This window comes from Cyanistes caeruleus, chromosome 2 (genome assembly GCF_971803275.1).
Source record: "Cyanistes caeruleus chromosome 2, bCyaCae1.hap1.1, whole genome shotgun sequence".
In the NCBI taxonomy this organism is placed as follows: domain Eukaryota; kingdom Metazoa; phylum Chordata; class Aves; order Passeriformes; family Paridae; genus Cyanistes; species Cyanistes caeruleus.
In genome coordinates, this window is record NC_141702.1 from 77411121 (window position 1) to 77430876 (window position 19756).

General features: G+C 40.5%; 2 protein-coding genes across 37 annotated transcripts in view; both read right to left on the reverse strand.

The window, feature by feature from the left end:
- The window catches only part of RASGRP3 (RAS guanyl releasing protein 3), a 58845-nt gene extending 54620 nt beyond the window's left edge, over positions 1 to 4225 (reverse strand). For 2 of the 3 annotated variants that reach the window (XM_086878038.1, XM_023923758.2), the window contains exon 1: positions 3936 to 4225. The gene's annotated coding sequence lies outside the window, so the exon portion shown is untranslated. The remainder of the gene's footprint in view (positions 1 to 3935) is intronic. The other variant, XM_086878040.1, reaches the window with a different exon arrangement.
- A 13669-nt stretch (positions 4226 to 17894) lies between these two features.
- The window catches only part of LTBP1 (latent transforming growth factor beta binding protein 1), a 187045-nt gene continuing 185183 nt past the window's right edge, over positions 17895 to 19756 (reverse strand). For all 34 annotated transcript variants that reach the window (XR_015283512.1, XR_015283511.1, XR_015283515.1 and 31 more), the window contains one exon: positions 17895 to 18925. Coding sequence is in view for 28 of the 34 variants with exons in the window: in XM_086878057.1 (XP_086734183.1) it covers positions 18756 to 18925 (170 nt within the window). In the remaining 6 variants the exon portion in view is untranslated. The remainder of the gene's footprint in view (positions 18926 to 19756) is intronic.

The window sequence follows — 19756 nt, forward strand, 5'->3', positions numbered from 1 at the left end:
AGAGCCCAGGTCAAGTCTCCCACTTTTTCTCATCTGTTGTTCAGATAATAAGGCTTTTTAAACTGCCTAGGTGTGACCAAATAAGAGGTTTGACAAATCCATTCTCTATGTATTTTTCCATTTGGTTAATACATCTCTGTTTCATCTGTTCCTGAACAATGGCTCCTTGTTTTGTAGCACAATTTGCACATGGTCTGGGGTGACTGAGAGAACTTATGGCAAAAAAATATAGCTGCACTTTGGCATAAAGATTGATTTTAAAGAAGCTTTTTTAAAATCCTTGCTTATGCAACAGTACTTTTATAGTCCACTAGAAGAGTAGGAAAGCAACCAAAGTAAAGTTAATGGCTTTTTCTGATAGCACAGAGGCTTCTGGGAGAAACACTCTATCTTCCATACACACATTGACCTTCACCCTCGTGCAGTAGGTTGGTACAAAGCCTGCACATTCAATTCCCATTTGAGCTGAAGGATTTGTGTCAACCTGAACAATTCTCACTGTTGTGGGGCGCTACTCATGCGTGTAGAACATTGAGATCCTCCCCTTAAAATTTTTTATCTTGAACATACTACATCCTTACTCTTCTGTTGTAAGCAGGAAAGCTTTTGGGTTTTGGATAAGAGAAATGGTGAAATTAACTTGCTGTGTTTGTACTCAAACTAGATGATCTAATGACTCTGCCAGGCTTTAAATTTTATCAGCCTGTTAAAATGATTTTGCTTGAAATCAATGAGACTACCCATGTGTTTAAATTTAAGCACCTGCATAAACATTTTCACGAGTCAGGATGTTATTCAGCACATAATTATGAGCTGAGTGTTTTAGACTTTATCAAAGAAATTATTTTTTTAACACTAGCATTTCTGTTGTGTTGAACAGCTACATCTCTTTGTAGAACCATTTTGATGCTGTCCAATATTGCATGCTGATTTCTCAATGTGTTTTAACTGGGTTTCTTTTTGTGTTCCCTCTCCCCCAGTTCTGTTTTTTGAGTGAGACTACTGTAGACTGCTCATGTGTTCTCAAAAAATCTTGCTTTCACTGTTCCAAACACTTGTTATTATCTGCTCTTTTTTTTTTTCCTGTAATGTCAGTGGGCCTGACTGTGACTTGGAGTACAAAGCTTCCTTGTAAGAGTGTCTGGTATTGTGGAATAAGGGCTTAGAGAGAAATTAGGATACTTACACCTGAGCAATTGCATGAGGAATAATAAATCTCACTAAACCTGAACTAGCTTTGCAGGAAAGCATGGGCATGACTTGTCACCCAAAGTGCATTTTTTTTTAAGTCATGTGATTTTTCTTCAAGTCAGTCAGATTTCCTGGAAACAGAAATCCACACTGCCCCACACAGTAGTGACAGCTGACTGAAATATTTATCTGACAATCCGAAACCTCTTTAATTACCTGGTAAAATAATGTCAGGGCAGGAAGTTTGTGAACCTCCACTTCCTTCTGGTATATCAAATTCTCATATTTACTTTTTAGCTAGGAGCTTTAATAATTGCACCCCTGTTAGTACTTGTGAACATTCAAAAGTGTTTATGCAGAAAGAGTCTCTTGCAGAGTACTTAGACAGTAGCAGGTGGTAAAATTTTATAAGGTGCTGGGGTGCAAATTTCATTCTAAGGCCTTCAGAAATCACAGAATTAAGTTGGTAGGAAAGGACCTTTGAAGTCATCGAGTCCAACCTGTGACCTATCATTACCTTATCAGATAAACCATGGCAGTGAGTGCCTCATCAAGTCTTTTTTTAAACACCTCCAGGGACCGTGACTCAACCAGCTCCCTGGACAGCCCATTCCAGTGCCCAATGACTCTTTCTGTGAAGTATTTTTTAACTCATGACTCTATCCTCAGGACAAAACCCTCAGTTTGCAAGCATTGAAATAATGAACATGTGAATTCCTGCAGTTTAGAAACAAATCTTTATAGGTGTGTGTTCATTAAGAGTATTAATTAGGGAATTTTAAAGTACCATCTACAGTATTTTTTCCAAAGGCAAATGTTAAAGTGCATCAGTATGTTTTTGATCACCTTTTCTTGTAAACTACAATATAAACTGGTTGATTTGTATATGATCTCCTCATAGCTGAGGAAAGGTTTCTGTTTTGTTACATTCATGCAGTGATACCAAGCTTTAAAATAATGCAGTGAGTGCTGCTGACCTGAATAAATCTGCAAGATACAGTGTGTCCTGTTTAGTTGTATTGCAGTCGCTGTGCAACTGACATCTCATGGAAATGATTGTATTTATTCAACACCAGAAATTACAATGCTTCCTAAATTTTTAAATTACAACACTCTTTTTCTGTTTCTGCTTAGCTTTTGTGCAGGGCAATCAGTTACTGAAATTGAAAGCGAGGAATGTTACCTGCATGAAAGCATGCTATGCTAGTTACTAAAACTGCAGTCTAAAGAGCTTTCTCTTGCAAATATCTGTACACTCTAGTTTTACTGCCATTTTAGTCTTCACAAGAACAGGCTTATAACCACCGAGAACTGAGAATTACTGTAAATGCTGAGTACTTTGAAATCAGACAAAGAAAGGCCTGATCCTTTCCATGAGCGTTGGCTCGCATCTGCTTCATTGGAATTGCTGCTTGGCACCTCCCTGGATCAGACTTTCAGCTGTCTGCTGCTGTTTACAATTGTCCTATCGCGGCTTTTCACCTACATGGATGACATCCTGCCTCGCTATCTTCACAATAGCAGACTCTAAACATAATAGCATCCTAGGGGGATACAGTAGAATAACAACACATCACACTTCCTTTCTACTCACCAGCAGCTTCTTACCACAAACCGCTAATCCTAGACAACATCTGATTAACAAATTAATAATCTGAACAGCATATGCTTAGAGGTAATTTGTTAACACAAATGAGACCAATACAAAGGTTATTCTCATAGATCCTTTGAAGAGGATAAAATTTGCATGGTGAAAACCTGAGTCTATTATTCTACAGCTTCTATTCTGCTGCCTGCAAATCACAACAGCACTTCCTTTGTTAGAAGTGCAAAGGACATGTTGAGAGTCAAAGAAATCAAACACAGTCCTAAAAAAAACCTAATTTTTTTATCTTAAAACCTTGCCTTGTTGATGGTAACTCAGTGAATTAATATGGTCTGTACACTGATCTATCTTAAAATGGAACTTTTTACACATGCAGTCCTGATAGTATAATATTGTGTGTAACATCTGAAAATAAGCAGATTAGAAATTTCCACCCATATTCTACTGTCAGTTTAAGTTAGACCTCAGAATGGCAACAGGTAATATTGCACTGCAAGCAACAATGAATAATATATCTTGATTTGATATCTCTATGTAGTATATTTTTGTGTATACACAGGCACACACACACGAATTACCTGTCACAATAAATTCTAAAACTCTAGAAACTTTCAGCTACTTTAATTCAGCCCTTATGAGTTCTTACCTTCAAGTGTACATCATAAGACTAAATTATCACAGAACTTGCATTATATACATTTTGATATGTTTCTATATTCCGTATTAACACGTCTTGTATAAATATATATTTCAAATACTTCTCCCTCTCTCTGTCTAAGTCTCTATTTTTAAACCAATGCAGAGTTGGCATCATATTTTTTTGGGGGGCATACATTTACCATAATATTTCTCTAGTACTTAATCACAGTCTATAAGATAAACATGACACAAGTCAGGAAAACAGGAACACAGATGGATTTGTGGCAAAGGCTTCTTTTGCTTAAGAAGAGTTCTGAGGAATTCATAAGCGAATTCAGATTTCTTTATCTAAAAAATCAGACATCCTGCTAAACCTTTATGTAAAAGGTGGTTGCCATTCCTTCTCCAAAGCTCATTCCTTTTTTTGCTTACCAGCCTGGCCACACCTGAAAAGAAGCAGAGCATGCAGCAAGCAGAAATGCCAGAAGGAGGCACTTACCTTAATTTGATAGGTATCCAACTTGCATCGCTCTCCTTTTTTTTGAAAGAGTTCTTGTCAGGATATGGAGATGCTGAGATTATTTGCTTCCAGCAGTGTCCTGCCCATGACTCTCGCACACAGCAGCCCTGGCAGGGCCCTGGAGAGGGAAGCAGGACTGTGCTCTGTTCACTCCCAGCAGCTTCACTGGGGCTGGGGCTCCTCTGAGCTCAATTAGTTCTAGATTGTTTGGCTAAATGGCAGCCACACTTCCTTCTATTCTTTCCCAACTTAGTTTTCCTGCCTCCAGTGCTGCTTTTTCCTTTCTTTGGACTATAAATAGGCCTGTCACAACACAGTCTATAGCAGTAAGGAAGGCAGGAAATGCATTTAAACAAAGGAAAGATCTTAGGGGGTTTTACCCTGCCCTGCCAATATAAGTAAAGGAATTTGATAGGGGTTGGTCTGCAGACACAGTTCTCTTTGCATGAGGAAAACACTTGTTCAAAAACATACTAGGATGTCATCTCTTGTACTCCACAAAAAAGAAAAAAAATGAGGAAACACAGTAGCAGTAAGGCCTAAGTCTCTTGACTAATTATTACTTCCTTAAAGAACTTAATTATGGTTTAATATTTTAATTTCTTTGGGACTGGAGTGTTGGAAAAAGTACTAATATTGGCTTAGAAAAGAGGCAAAGTTGGCTAACTTGCTTTAAGAAGACAAAATATGTCTTACAGGATGTGCGAATCTTCCATGGTTAAGAATGACGTTTAAAGTCTATGAATCTTCATTTTGTCTGAGTGCTCTCTTCCTCAGTGGAACGTACCCTGCAGACTAGAAGTGTTTAAGCAAACTAAGTTTGTTTACATGCAGGGAAACAGAATTGCTGTGCATGTATTCAGTGAAGATGGCTGTGCAGCTATAGCTCTCAGATAGCAACTATGTTGAAATCCTCAAATATGTTCCATAAATTAATTAGAGAAAAATAATTATTTTGATTTTTTTTTTCTCTTTTTCAATCAGAACTTCCAATTTAATTATTTTCAGCTTAGTGGCTTTAAAAATACATACCAAGCTTCCAAGACTCTCTCAAGCTTGAAAAAAGAAATTTACAATTTTCACACTATACTCAGTTAAATGGGAATCCAGTGTGGTATTTATCTGTCTCTATCTCTTTGCCCTGTCCCTACATTTTCTGTTGTGAAGGATACATATCTTGCCTTCGCTTTATACAAATTAAGTAAATCGCCATAAAAAAACCTTTCTGCTACTTTTTACACTGGTAGTTTTATGTTGGAATATGGTTTTATGTTAGAACATTGGTAGTTGATGTTAGAATTGCTCTGTGTTTACTGAAGACTAATGCATGGTTTAGGATTGGTGATTACTTCAGTGGGAAGGTAGAGACTTGAAAGATAGCTGTTGCTACGTGGATGAAAAATCTTTCTTCTGTCTAAGATTTGTATCTGAAATATACACAAGGGGTCATGCTGAATGTGGGGAGAGTTAAGGACCTGTGGCACTTAAGGAATTTGGAGAACGTTAAACCTTTTGTTCCAGACATTATGTAGGCAAGGATCATGAGTGTTAGCCAGAATGCTCTTTTATATATGAACTAGTAAATCTGTGTTAACTTCAGGTAGACTGCATGATGCCAGAGCACTTTACACAAAAGTCATCTTCAGGAAAGTGTTGAGAACTTTGCAAAGATCCTGTCTGCCATGACAAGAATGTGATTGTTTATGAAAAAGAAGAAGAAGAAACATACAAGTGGTGTGCGAATAAACATTGCTCTTGGTTTTTTGTGATTTAATAAAAACTGAAGACCAAGGTTTTCCTTGAAAGTGCTTTCAAAAAGAAAGTTAAACCAAAATGCAATATTCCAAGCAAAAGTCCTTTCAAAATCAATAATTTGATTTATAGAAGAACCTGAAAGTTACAATATTTATGGTACTTTTTTCTTGTGTTAATAATCATATTTAGGAGACAGGTAGAAAGCTTTTGGAAGATGTTGATCTTTCATGTACTACAAATCTGACTAAGAGAAATATAATCCTTTGTAGTGAACAGTGGATCAAATACCAACTTCAGCTGAAACATAGAACCAGGTTTTGCATAAAAGACTCTGTCATGGAGGTGACTGAAGGCCAGATGCAGTCTTTCTAGCTCTTTTGGACCTCAGACCAAGGCTGAAGGATTGGCAATGTGTAAAAGTTGAGAGAGCAGCTGTGGAATAGGCCTTGCTAACCCTGTTTCTGCACAGTTCTCCACAGTATAACAGCAGTGAAATGCAAAGCTGCTTAGCAGTAATAAACTTGTACATACCTTTATTCAGATGTAGTTTACTTGAAGCCTTAAATCCTCTCAATGAGTTACTAGTGGTTACAGACTCGATTTTGCAGCACACACGCTCTCTGTGCTGTTAGCACCAAGCAGTGCCAGAGCCCTGGAGAGGCTTAGTCTGGAGCAGCTGCTTGCCTTGTGTCAGCACCGTGCCAGTAGAGCCCAATTGTACAAGCCTGCTTGCACTGATTCTTCTGGTAGCCTTTCTTTCAAGACCACACACACATATTTTCCCATTGTCATCCAAAACATCTCTAAACATTAAAAGTAGTTTTCAAGGTTAAAGCAGAATTACTCTGGTCAGACATTCTGAATTTGCATGCTGGAAAAAATTCTCACCCTGTGCGCAAACTCTGTCACTCCCACTTTACCATTTCAGTCTTGATGAGAGTCCGACTTGAGAGGGATTTTCAGAGTTTTCATAGAGACTTTCCCCTGGGAATTGATCAGGTAGCTGGTGGAGCCACAAGAGAGGCAGGAGCAGGGTGAGAAACTGTTGCTGGGGGCTGGTGCTTGTAAAGTGAATTTTTCCCATGTCAAAGCTAAAGAGATGTATTTTCTCTGTCAGTCTCATTTTTACTCATCCTTACACATTAGTCTCTAGGACAAACAATGACTGCATGAGCAGATACAGGGTAACACTGCAGTGCCCAGAACTTCTGGGGATGTGCTCAGTCCCTTGGAATTAAAAGCAGTTCATTTGCATTCCGTGCCCTGAAAATACGTGCATGTGTTACAGACACAAACAAACTCTTTGCACTGAGTTCCTCTGTGCAGGTGCAGATTCTGCAAAGTAAAGAGAATCATGAATTCCTCACCACAGAAAACTCAAGACTGAGTTATCACATGGCAGCATGACAAAAGCACTGCTTTTTTGCTGGACATCCCAGAGGGGCTTGGTGCAAATATGGATTTCTACCACTGAACATCAATTTAGACACGTTAATATGCCCTCCCCTCAGCACTCCCCAGCCCCCCTCCCCCCATGCTGATTGCTGTGTTAGTTGTAACTCTGCATCTGGCTTTTAACAATTGGAATGCTAACAACAGTACCCAAATTCCCATGAAAGTTGAATCTGGAAGCTTTTCAGTACAGCTTCCAAAATGAAAAGCTGAACCACCTGAACCTTCTCCGCTGCTGTTACGCTGTCCCTCCGCTGGGCTGCTGAGCAGTGTCATGTAATGCCACTCTTTCCACTGACATCAGTGGGAAAGGGTTTGACATCAATTCAGCATGAGCAGGGAAGCACATTTTAGTGCCTATAATTCATTAAGTAGCTTGAATTCTTTATTCTGTTATTCCTGTCCCTCTTACCTCCTCAGCTGTCTCCTTCTCACCTTCACATTTCATTGCCCTGTGGAATATGTTGCAAGAAATTACATAAACCTTCCTGGTAAAACTATACAGAGGAAGAAACAAAGAACTAGTTTTTATCTTCTGTAGCTCTTGTTTAGTCTACCTGACTTAACACTATAGAAATCACTTGTCTCAGTAACACTGAATAAATTATAAATACTTTCCTTTTGATTTCTGATTCTGTTAAACACAGATGGCCTTTCTGGAGTGCAGTGCAGGCTGTGGGCCAGATCCCCAGCTTCTACAAATTGGGGTTGCTTCATCAGCTTCAGTGGAGTGACACTGATTTGAGCTGTCTGAGGAATCCTGCCAATTGGTTTTAAGGTATCTGTGCCAATTCACAGCAGCTGAGGAGCTGTGAGTTCAAGGGCCTTTCTAGTAGTAGCTTATGTTCACTGGATAGAAGATTTATTGGTTTTCTTCCCTCTGCCACTCAAGCAAATCATCAAAACATAGACACATCCCAGAAGATCTGCTGCTTACTGCTGGGGCAAGGTAAAGAACTGTTCATGGTGATCTTAAAAAAAGGAAGGGAGAGCAGCAGGTCAGACTCAGGCTCTGTGTCAGCATGCAACTAGAAGATTGATTGTCTGCCCAGTGTGCTTGTGGCCTCATGAGTTTAGCACAGCTGGGGGCTGTAATCCCTTATGCCATAACCTATCTCTCTGTGCTTTTGACTGGCTGTGTGGCCATGAAAGGTGACCACAAATAGAAGTCCAATTTATTCTTCACCTGCTTGCTTACCAAAACAGAATGCATATTTTTTTATTCCATGCCTTAATGAACATACCTTAAACCTGATGGCAGAGTAATAGTGAGGATTAAAGTTAAAATTTCACTCACAGAATGTTAAAGTTCTTAAGGCCCAAACCTTCTGTACATCCCATCACCTTTCTCTGTGATTAATTTCTCTGCAAACAAGCAGGAGTTTAAAGCTTTTAGGGGTGTGGTGACAGCAGGAAATATTATCTCCATGGTATTGATGAGGAAATGGAGTAATTTGTCTCACAGGAAGTAATACTATTATTTGGAAAGCTTATGCAGTTTGCTGGTTTGGCTTTTAATCTTTCCTTTATTTTGTTTTTTTTTTTAATTGTATTTTGTGTTTATGCTGTTCCCTCTTCAGTCACATCTTTATATTCAAGGTTCTTTGCATGCTACTTCTGCCCTGCTCAGGGTGTGTGTAATTTGGTTTGCTTTCAGACAGCTCACAATTTCATGTTGTTTCCACTTGTAAAATTGTCACATAAGCATCCATGTGCTTTCTTTCCCCCTTGTGAGAAGCTGGTACAAATAACTGCCACATTACTGCACTATTTGACAAAACTCTCCTTTGTGCCACCATCCTCCAAAAATGTCAGTGTTGTTACTGTGGAGCAGCAGGTGGTGCTTTGTTCCAGGAAGGTAAAGGGGGCTACATTGAATTTCAACAAATTCTTGGACTGTCAGAAATTATCTCAAACTGGTTCTTCTGGTAATGCTCGTCTTTGTGGGTGGTGTCTCTGCTCTCCTGACTGCTCAGGATGCCATGCCAGAAATCCACATTCCTGATGGCATCTCGTATTTGTACAGGGTGGGCAGCTGCTCTCACTGTTACTAGCATGATCTCATTTATTTGCATACTTTTCCCACCTCTATCCATCCTATTTTCTCATTTGATACCTCTGTTGAGAGAAAGCCTCTTTTATAGCACTTGGCTCAGCAAGGTGCCTGCTTTTGACTCCCAAGCACTATGACTTAGAGGTATTAGTAATGGGTAGATGACCTCAGGCAATACAGTCCTGCACTTCAGCCTTTAGATCTTTTCTACTCTTGCATTTATTATGTGTGTCATTTAGAAGTTTCCAAGGGAAAAAAGTGAGAAAGCACATTGCATTTTTTCTTCCTTTGTATATAATGTATTAAATAAAGAGCGATAATACGTTTATCTAATGTGTTATTTATGCTAATGCATCCATGGCAAAAAGACTTCCTACAGGAATTAGTTGACATTTTCATGGTTGCTAGAAGCTGTGTGGACATCATTTTACTTATCCTCAGAGTCAGATATAGATTAGGGAAGAAAATATTTTTAAATGGCTAAAATCTTTCTGCTTTTTGTTTGGGTTATGGAATTAGGTACTTATTTACACTAGTTTTGCTTAGTTATAATTCATTGATGAAGATGAGTTACTTCCCACGTTTGAATTTTATGTATGTATGTAATGTATGAATTTATTCTCCTGTGGTTTCCTTTGTCACTATGCCAAGAGGCATAACCAAATCCTGACCAATCATTTTTGGGTTTCAAGATGCTGATTTCCTGCATCTGCCAGAACAGGGGAGACAGGTTAGGTTAAGTTGTGCTAAATGTCTTTGTGTGACTTTATGTCAAGATTGCAGCCCAAGTCTCATTTGCTGCCATTCGGGGTAGGGCAGTCTGTCCTAAATGGCTTTTTGGGGTATTGCTATGCAGTTCTTTGTTGGAGCCTGAGTCATGCTGACAAACTTGTGCTCTTCTGCTAGAGCAGTGGGTTGAACACCAGAAGTCCTACCAGAGCATGCACAAGAAGGGGAGGTGACAAATTTGTGTGCCACAAGGTGACATTTCTTCAGTGCCAAATCTCTCTTGCTTGCACCTGTCTTGACAGCAGCTAATTGCTGCAGTCTCCTCTTCTGAAAGGAAGAGCTGCTCCACCGTGATTCCCATCAGATGCTGTGACAGCTGTCACCTCCTGGCTGCTCCTGCTGGCCGTCCTCGGGCCCTTGTGAACCACCCCGGGACAGGACTAGACTAGAGAGAGTCCCAAATCATGACATTTATTCAGTGACATCCAGGATCGCAGTGGATATCTGTTTTGTTATGTTGGGAAGATGAGTGTCTGTTTCTTTTTTTATTTAGGAACTGTTCCAGAGCAGTTTCCCTGTCTCCTTGCTCTGCATGTATTAGATTTACATGAGCTAGACCACCTGTTCTTAGCCTGGAGTTGGAATTTTTTTATGCAGGGAGATTAAACAGTTTATTTTTCATGCATCAGGAAGAGCCCTCAGTGTTAGCTGGACTTGTTGGGTGACAACTTCTACCTTAGGCTAATGGCTGTTTTAAAAATAACCATTAATGGCTCTCCGGGGAACTTTCAACTTCTAGCGTGCTTTTATGCTGATTTTGGGCTCAGGCTTTTCAGTTCCAGCGATGTTCTTCTTTTTCCGGGGCTTCCCGTTTCTCCCGTTGCAGAAACATAAATTCTGTCTTCTTGGAGCTGTTTCTTAAGACCACTGTTTGCCTCTAGGAGCTGGGGCTTTTCTTAGCATTCCTTCTTCAAGGAGGACAGCGCGGCACAGCAGGTGCTGCGCTGACCTCTAGTGACAGGTCAGGAGGACAGAAAGTATCTTTGCTGTTCCTATTCACCAGCCCTCCTCCGAGCACCCCCCTTTCCTGCACTGTTCAGCCCAGACAAATCCTAAGGGCTTCATCTCTCCTACTGTATCTCCAAGCCTTTATAATATTTGCTTACATTTCTGTCCAGTTGTTGAGCAGCTGGTGTCGGACTCAGATCTTCTGCTGGCTGTGCAATGGCAGAATTCTATTAACTTTTATTAATACTTACAAATGTAACAAATTTTGCAAGCTGATGATACTCCATTCCATTTATGATCCTACAATAAAATGATTTATATGAAGATAACCCTTGAAACCCAGGGTTTAAAAATCTTGTTTTGACTCTTAAAAATTTGCCTTTTAATTATATTTCAGTCCGTGAGTCTTGTTGCCAACAGGAGAATTGGAAGGGTTCCATTGGAAGAGATACTACTTGTTATGAAACACAGAGAAAAAGTTTATAATTAGAAAATGTCTCTAGGGTTGCTAGATCTCTTTCAAAAGGTTTTAGACACTTGATGCCTCACAGTTTTAAATTGTTTCAATTTTTTAAATTTTGAAGTATTAGAAAATCGCTTATAAACTAGGAGCAGAGTTACTCCCTGTGTGAGTCACTGAAGTCAGTTGAATGCACCAAAAATTGAGTTGCGCCAAAATTAGGTAGGACAGTACTTGTACAGAAGAATGAAGAGATGACACTGGAAGTCACAGGGAACAAAACCAGAGACATTAGAAGTATAAGGGAACCAAAGTGTGAGAGAGACACTGCAGGGACCTTTTATTTGGCCTGCCCTGGAGACTGGTAGATGATGCACAAGAGGCTCCTGGTCAAGGTCCTTGCCCTTGAGTCCTGGATGCTCCTGGGTTCTCTAGGACCTGTTTTGAGTTAGGTGTTTAGACAGGGAAAATAGTGTAAGATTCTCCTAGGCTATTATCCTTGGGCTACACATTTGCAAGTGTTTTGTTAAGTCTCATATGTGGTAGATGTAATGTTTTTAGCAAACACTCAAACATAAACTGAATTTTACTGAATGAGGTAAGGGCCATTTTAGCTAAAAATAGTTATTGCTGCCTTCTGGTGGAATAACCCAATACCAGAACTATTACCAGATGTGGAATTAAAATGTATGTCTGAATGCACTATGCACTCGGCAGTGAAACCCTCAAAAGCTCCCTATCATCTGCTTTGGTTTATATCCAGCATGCTACAATGAACCAACATCACAATCAGTAATACAGCTAATGTAGTTCCTTTTTTTTCTTAGCACCCTAAGGGAATTTAAAAATAATAATTCTCCTTTTATGAAAAAAAAAAAATATGTCTAATCATGAGCAAATGTGAATGAAAATTCCGTGTCTGTTCAGCTCACTGTTATGCAAAGCAAAGGATTTCCCTTTCCTGTCTTATTTTTGAAACTTCCTTATTCTGTGTTTGCTGTTCAGCTCAGTTTGGTGATGCTGCAGGCCAAAGAACACATTCATTGCTAAAGGCATGTTTGAAATTTCTTGCTTATGGTAAAAGAAGAACAAAGATGTCACATCTCTCTGGGTAGTTTTGTTACTTGGTGGTGGTGGCGGCTTCTATTCCTGTGAGGAGAGGGATCACTGTGAGGGAAATGATCGGTTTACCTTGGCGGAAGGTTTTCCCAAGTACCGGATAGTAGCTATCAATTTCACCACATGCCAAATCTTTATTTAGAGAGTGAAAACTACTTTTGTGGCCTCCAATGCCAGTGAACAGGAAGGATGGGATACATGAGATGCTGAGGCTTTGGATCATGAGCAAATGACAGGATGTACTGGAGGCAAAATAGCAAAAGTGGGACTTCAGTGAAGACACCTCCTGGAAAGGGGTATCAAATGGAAGAGAAAGTGGGGAATGCCCTTGTGGCCAGAGTTGAGCTGGATGGCCGCCTGCAGCAAGGACAGGTGTGTCACAGCCTGAGAATGGTGCCCACTCACAACGTTACAGGGACTGCCCTGATAAAGTTTCATTCAGTTTTAGCTGAAAACAAGCAATATCCTGCTGGGGATTTTGGAACGGGTCTTACCCACTCTTCTGGGCAACTACTGCCTGGATGGGAAGTGGCAGAAATTGAACTTTTAATGTGAAAGAAATAAAAAATCTGCTTAGCTGCACTCAAAACTTTTCTGCCAGAGACATTCCTCATTAAACACACATGGTGGGATTTTTTTCAAAAGAGCTTGGCACAGCCCTTTCCCTGCTCCCACTGGAATCCATGAAGGTGCCACAGGTTTCAGTGGGAGGAGAGCTAAATCAATATGGAGTGCTTTGGAAAAATGCAGCTCAGAATGGATCCTGGCAGCCTGAGTAGATAGGGATTGGAGGTGATGCTGAAATTGTCACGTAGAAATTTTCCATGCTGGCTAGCATTATCCTCTCCATCCTCCTTGGTTCAGAGCTAATGGAAAGCAGTGTGTGGCAAAGCATGACTTGAGGGGAAGGGAAAGTCAGTGCTGAATAAAATAAGAATACCCTAATTTCCTCCCTCCTCTGTGTCTTTCATCAGGATAAAAATTGCAGAACTTCCCTTCTTCCTGAGGTTGACACTTAACTCTTCAAGAACATACTGGTTAATTGCAAGCAACTGTGCATACTGCTCCTTCTGGATGGGATTCTCCTGATGTGGGCTGAGCAGGCTGGCACTTTGTTCTCTCCAAAGTGCACCTGGCACACACTCAGGTGTGGGAGAAGCAGGGGAGGTGTTCTGTTCCCTCTGTCCCATTACCTGTCTCACATAAGGACAGGCAGCAGGGGCTGCTGTGCTGGGTCACAGCCTGGTCTCATGGGAAAATGTAGCTTGGAAGGGACCTCTGGAGGCCCCTAATGCAATCTCCTACCTTGGGCAGGGCAAACTTCAGAGTTCAGTGAGGTTGCTCATCTGCTGAGGTACAGCAGTAATTTCTCCAGTCCAGAGGGGAAACAGCAAAGTGATCACAGGCCTCAGATGTATGTGGGACAAAACATGCAGCCTGAAGATTGTGAAGAATATCTATCTGGTGATCCAGTGGTCTTGAAGGAAACCTGACATAGCTGACATCCTGTGTTTCTTTGGTTTATGTCATTCTTTCCCCCTCAGGTAGAAAAATCTCTTATTAATACAGGTTGTCACAGGATAATCCTGTTTGATTACATGTTCTCTTGTTGGCACACATGCACTGAAGTGGTAAAGGTTGGTGAGGGCCGGGGTGGTGTTTGGGTTCAAGATCTTGCACAGCTGTGTCAGCTGAGGAGGGGATGCCCCAGATGGGTCCAGATTTTCTAGGCCTTCTGTTGTGTGAGGTGATTCCTGCCGCTGCAAGCAGTGACAGTAGGCCAGTCCTGTTGCGGCTGCTGTTCCTCTCACAAAGTGACATTGTCCCTCATGGAGGAACCTTCACCAAGTGGCTGATTGTCCTCATTCCCTCAGCTATTCTGCTTCTCTTTTGGACACATCGTGTTCAGCTTCCCTAGGTAAATTTCAGATCTTCTGACAGAAAAAGCCGTACAAATAATCACACAATCAGTCAGTTTGAAAAGGATCTCTGAGATCATTGAATCCAACCTACGATCAAACACCACCAGGGCGCTGAGTGCCACATCCAGTCTTTCCTTTAATACCTCCAGACACAGTGACTACACCAGTCATGGTCTCAGAAGTGAACAGTAGCCTGTTACACACAGCAATTCACCCCTTCTTTGCTTGAATGGCTCTTTAATAACTCCCTTGGCCTGCTTGGTGTTAAAAGAGGCCTCAGCAAGCACAAATTGCCTTTCAAAGTGGGTGGCACTGTTAAAAGAACAATACTGTAGTGTCTTCTAGAGGCAGCAGCGGGGTTCCCGAGTTTGCTGTACACTTTGAAGGAATGCACTGTGGTTTAATTGCTGCCCAGATCAGGCCTGTGACATGCTCTAATTTGGTTTGTCATCTTTCTTTTTGAGGAATTAAGAAAGTGCCAAAGCCAGGAGCCCCTCTCCTGCCAAACTCAGATTCAACCCGCACGAGCGTAACGATCAATGTGAGCCAATAGGTCATGACAACTCCTTCGCTGCCTTTAGCATTTCAGGACTTCTCTTACTCAGGAATTTCCTTGAGTATGTCAGTTGCCACTGACTAGCTGAGTATTTGTCATGACTCTGAGTTCTGTCTCTTGGGTCCAAACGACCTGTCCAGCTGTGAGAGTTTTTTCCCAAGGAATGTTAGTGTTCACTTTGATAGTTTTAACACTGGCTAATTTTTTTCACTGAATAACATCCCAACATGAAAGTATCTGTCCATATCAAATATCTTTCTAGCTGAAATGCACGTAACTCCAGTTCCATAGGAACTTCATTCCCACTAGCACAGCAGCATTAAAAGGGAACTAGCAGAATTCAGTTCTACCATGTCAGCAATTTAATTTTTTGTAGCAAGGAAATGTCTGCCTGAAAAAGGACTGATTTTTTTTTTCAGAGGATCCATATGAATGTATAAAGTATTGGTGCCATTTGGTATAAATTGTAATCAGTTCCAGATTCTGCTGTACTCAGAAACTTGAATCATGGAATTGTACGTGGTGGTTTCTGTATTTTGAAGGCTCTCACCTAAACCGCAGCTCTTGTAACAACTAAAATGGCTACACCCATGGTGTCCAATCCCTTGTCTTAATCATGTTAAGAAAACGTTTATTTAACTATGAATCAAAATTGTTTTCCTAAGCCCTGCAGCTTTTCAGGTGAAATGACAGAACCAGCCTAGCTACGCTGGGGCAAAGTAGGTGGGCTCCAGAGGCTGAATTTCACTTAATTCCTTCAATTGTGGTTCCTTTGTCAAAGCATTTCTGAAGGCCTGGAGCCAGACAACGTGGAATACTAAGCACTGGGATCTAAGTGCGATTTAGACTGCTTGGTCTGCTTTTGGCTCCCTGCGTGTGTTTTAAGGCATATTAGAGGTACAAAGAGGTGGAGGGGAAAGGCACAAGCATGCAAAAAGTCTGTTGCCTGCTTATACAGTGTCTGTGGTTGATAGAAGTGTGTGGCTGTAATGAGGACAGGGCTATTGAATTCATTCATTCAGGGCTTGGGTCAACTGCTGCCCTCTTGAATCAGGTAGGGGAGATGGACGATGGCTGGACACACCAAAATGGTTTTTGTGAATTGCTGCCAACAGAAACCGATAGGCCAAGAGATGGTTTAGGTTTGCTGAGGGAATTGTTTTCTATGGAACCAGAGCCAGCATAAACCATCACTCTGAATCTACTGGTAGCTCTCAATGCTGTGACCAACTTCAGCCATGTCTATAAGGCAAACTAGAGCCAAAGGTCTACACAATCTGAGGTCTGTGAACTTTGATGAACAGCTAGCGACAAATGACCCAACTAATCCTCTCTGCTGAGAGCATGGACAACACTGAGTTTGGCAGCAGTTGTGCCAATGCATCTGCATCTGTTGGCCTGTCCTGGCACTCAGCTGCAAACGGGTGCCACCTGAATATGGATTGATGGAGTACTGGGATGCTGAAAATCTGAGGCTGGGTGAGAGCTGCAGTGGTGACTTGGCTGTCTTACAGAGATGAACACAGCTGGTTACTGAAACAGGAGGAGGTGGGAGTCAGGAGAGCAATGCCTAGGCCATGAATTTTCATGGTGCCTGAAAGCAGCCCAGGACATCCCAAGCACAGTGAAAAGCTGTAACTGTGACCTTGCTCTTTATTAAGACAGTAGGATTAACCTCAAGCAGGACAGCTAAGAGCTCTTTAGTTACAGCATTCACTAAGAAGACTAGTCCTTCTTTCCTTCCTTCCTTCCTTCCTTAACCACAGCAGGTAAGCAAGAATTATTTTTCTGTGTGTAATTATAGACCAGCTCCAGTGTTTGCAATCCACCTCTTTTTGACTAGAAAAGTGAAGTTTTCCTCCACCCTCTCCTGCCTAATTCTAGAAAAGTCAGGGGAGTTGGGCACTTCACAAAGAATCTCTTCCCTAAGAGTTTTACTGAGAATATTTTATTGCATTTTAACAGTACCCCACTAGTCCTAGTGGCAGGTTCCAGCAGACAGAGAAGGGTCCTAGGAAGGACAGATGCTACTGCACATTTAGTCACATGGACTTCAGTAAGATCTACTGTAATGTGCAGAACTGAAAAGGATACAATTTACGATATTTTTGGTTTAGTGGCTGACCTGAATATTTGAAAATAAATTTTATTCAGAATCAAAACAAGTTTGGTTGTTTTTGGGTTTTTTTGTTGTGTTTGTTTTTGGTTTTTGGTTTTTTTTTTTTTGTGAAATGAGAAATAATAACCTTATTTTTGGATAACTGGACTGAATTTGACTCACTTTAAAAAATCTCAAATTATCCTTTTCATTTAAATGCAGGGCAGGTTTAAAAGACACAGCTAAACATTTCATTTGAAAAATAGGAAAAGGACCTGTTTCAGGATTTCCAAAAGAAACTCTTTCACTCTGGACAAGGTCAAAGTGAAACATCTGTCAGTCTCCTAATCTCTTTCTCCCCTTCCACTGAAAAATAAGAGAAGGTGGGAAGGTACAGTTCATCAAGAAAAGGAAATTCTCCCCCTTCTCCTCAGCATTTCTGAAAACCAGGACATCATACTGTAGAGTGTTATTTGCAGATTTAGTGGGAAACATGCCTAAAAACCAGGAAAGAAAAAAAATTCCATGTGAATCAGCTTCCAAGTCAAACAGTTTCTGTAGGTCTGTGTTTGAAATCTTCCCCCTGGAAGCCTAACTTCATGCATTAACTAATTCAGATTCTGGTCTTATTAAAACATCATGAGATGGAAAAACCAGCCAGACAACTCCCTAAGACCATTGTAATGTAAATTAAATCTAGTACTGTAAACACCTGAGGGCTGATTCTTGTAAAAAAGGCTGGGGGGGGGGGGGGAAAGGAAAGAAGACAAAATTAATAAACAGCACTTTTTTTCTAAAAAAAGGTGATTTTATTGAGTTTTAATATACAGCTTTAATATGTTAGGGTAATCATACAAGATCTCTCTTGTGTTCAATTTACACATTACAATAGAGATGTGAGCTAAATTCTTTTGGTTTAATGTACAAAAGGAATCCAATGTTGTCCACTAGCAGCTTTGAACTCGGCAGTAAGGTTCTAAAGACTTTAAGTGCAGTAACAACCATACAGGATACAAAATGAATATAAGGACTTTTCATCAAGGTATATAAACATTTGAAAACAAATGGTGCCTGCTCCACAGGGCAGACAACTAGCAAATTAAAAAAAGTCACTGACCAATGTTTCAGGGAAGGAGGAGCATCACCCTGTGTAACAGTTCTTATAAAATGGACTAAGAGTATCTGTATCATAGAATTTGTACTGATCAGAAAAAAAGGTCTGAAAAGAAACAGTAGGCAAGAAAATGAACAATCAAAAAAATGACATAGTAATATAAAATATTTCCATCACTATTTAAATGCCAAATTCATCAAGCAATAGTAAAAAAAATCCAAAACAAAACAAAAAACAAAGCTCTTCTGTTTAAAATAACAGCACTGTTTTTGATTATTTTCCAAGATTTTTTTTTTTTTTAATGAACACAGTATATAGTTGTTTCTTTCATACAGAGCAATGTGTTCATTTGGTCTGTCACTTCAGTGAAGCTGATAAACAAACAACCCATCATGTCTCACCTTTGACACATTTTAACCCTTTTCTCCCCTTTTGTTTGCTACTCTGGTGCCTTCTCTTCTCAAGTTAAATACTTTTCTTCCTTTTCTTTATACAGTGCAGAGTATATGGGCTTAGGATATGGAGATTTTCCTCTACTCCAGTTCACTCTCTGGTTCTGAGTTCAGTGGTGTGCAGTAATTTGGCTTGTCTGAAGGCACGTACCCAGGGAGACACAAACACTTGTACGACCCTTCCGTGTTAATGCATTTGGCATTCTTGCAGAGGGACATCCTGTTGTTCAGCTCGTTGCACTCATTCACATCTGCAAAGAGGAGACATCAAAAGACACGTACTCAAGTCTGGTGTGCAGTTAATACTCATTTAGTTCCAGCATTGTTAGGACTAGAACAATCTGCACAAATGCCCTGGGAACTTTATTTTCAGATCCAATTGGGTGGAATTAGGCTGGGTAAAAAGCTCTAGAAGATGAACTGGGAAGAGGTGGAAGTTATCATAGGAAATCAGTAGGGTATTGAAGGGCTTTAAACTGTTAGATTACCAAGTCCAAATTCAGCCTAGCTGCACAACAAAATTAAGTAACCACTTAGAGGTGTTTATCTGATGACTGAAAAGTGACATTTAAGAAAGAAGCTCAAAGTTCTTAGCATGACATCTGTACTTTACCAACTGAATATTTTAGGAGCTGCTGGTGGTGTCAACTGAATAGTTGTGAAGGGTAAACAACCTGCACTCAACATCACACAGCTTTGGCCTGACACACACAGCAGCTATGTATTTTCTTACTAAGGAGGCCAACTTGCCATAAAGTCCTGAAGATTACAAGGCACACAGGCAGCTTCTTATCAGAGGTGGGAGATTTCAGCTGGGTGTTACGAAGCATAATGCTAAACAAGGTTAGTGCAGACCTTAAACTGAAATAATCACACTACTTGTACTAGGCTTTTACTCTGAGGGGTGGTTGTTCTGCTTCATCTTCTCACTGACATTTGCTGTTCCCATGTTTAGTTGTTTTAATTGAAGATATAGATGTCTTGGTTAGTAAATGTGCAGATTTACTAGTTTAAGAGTGAGAGAAATGGCGGAGAAGAATGTTGAAACCTGTGAAAAATCAGGGGCCAAGCTTCACCAGCTG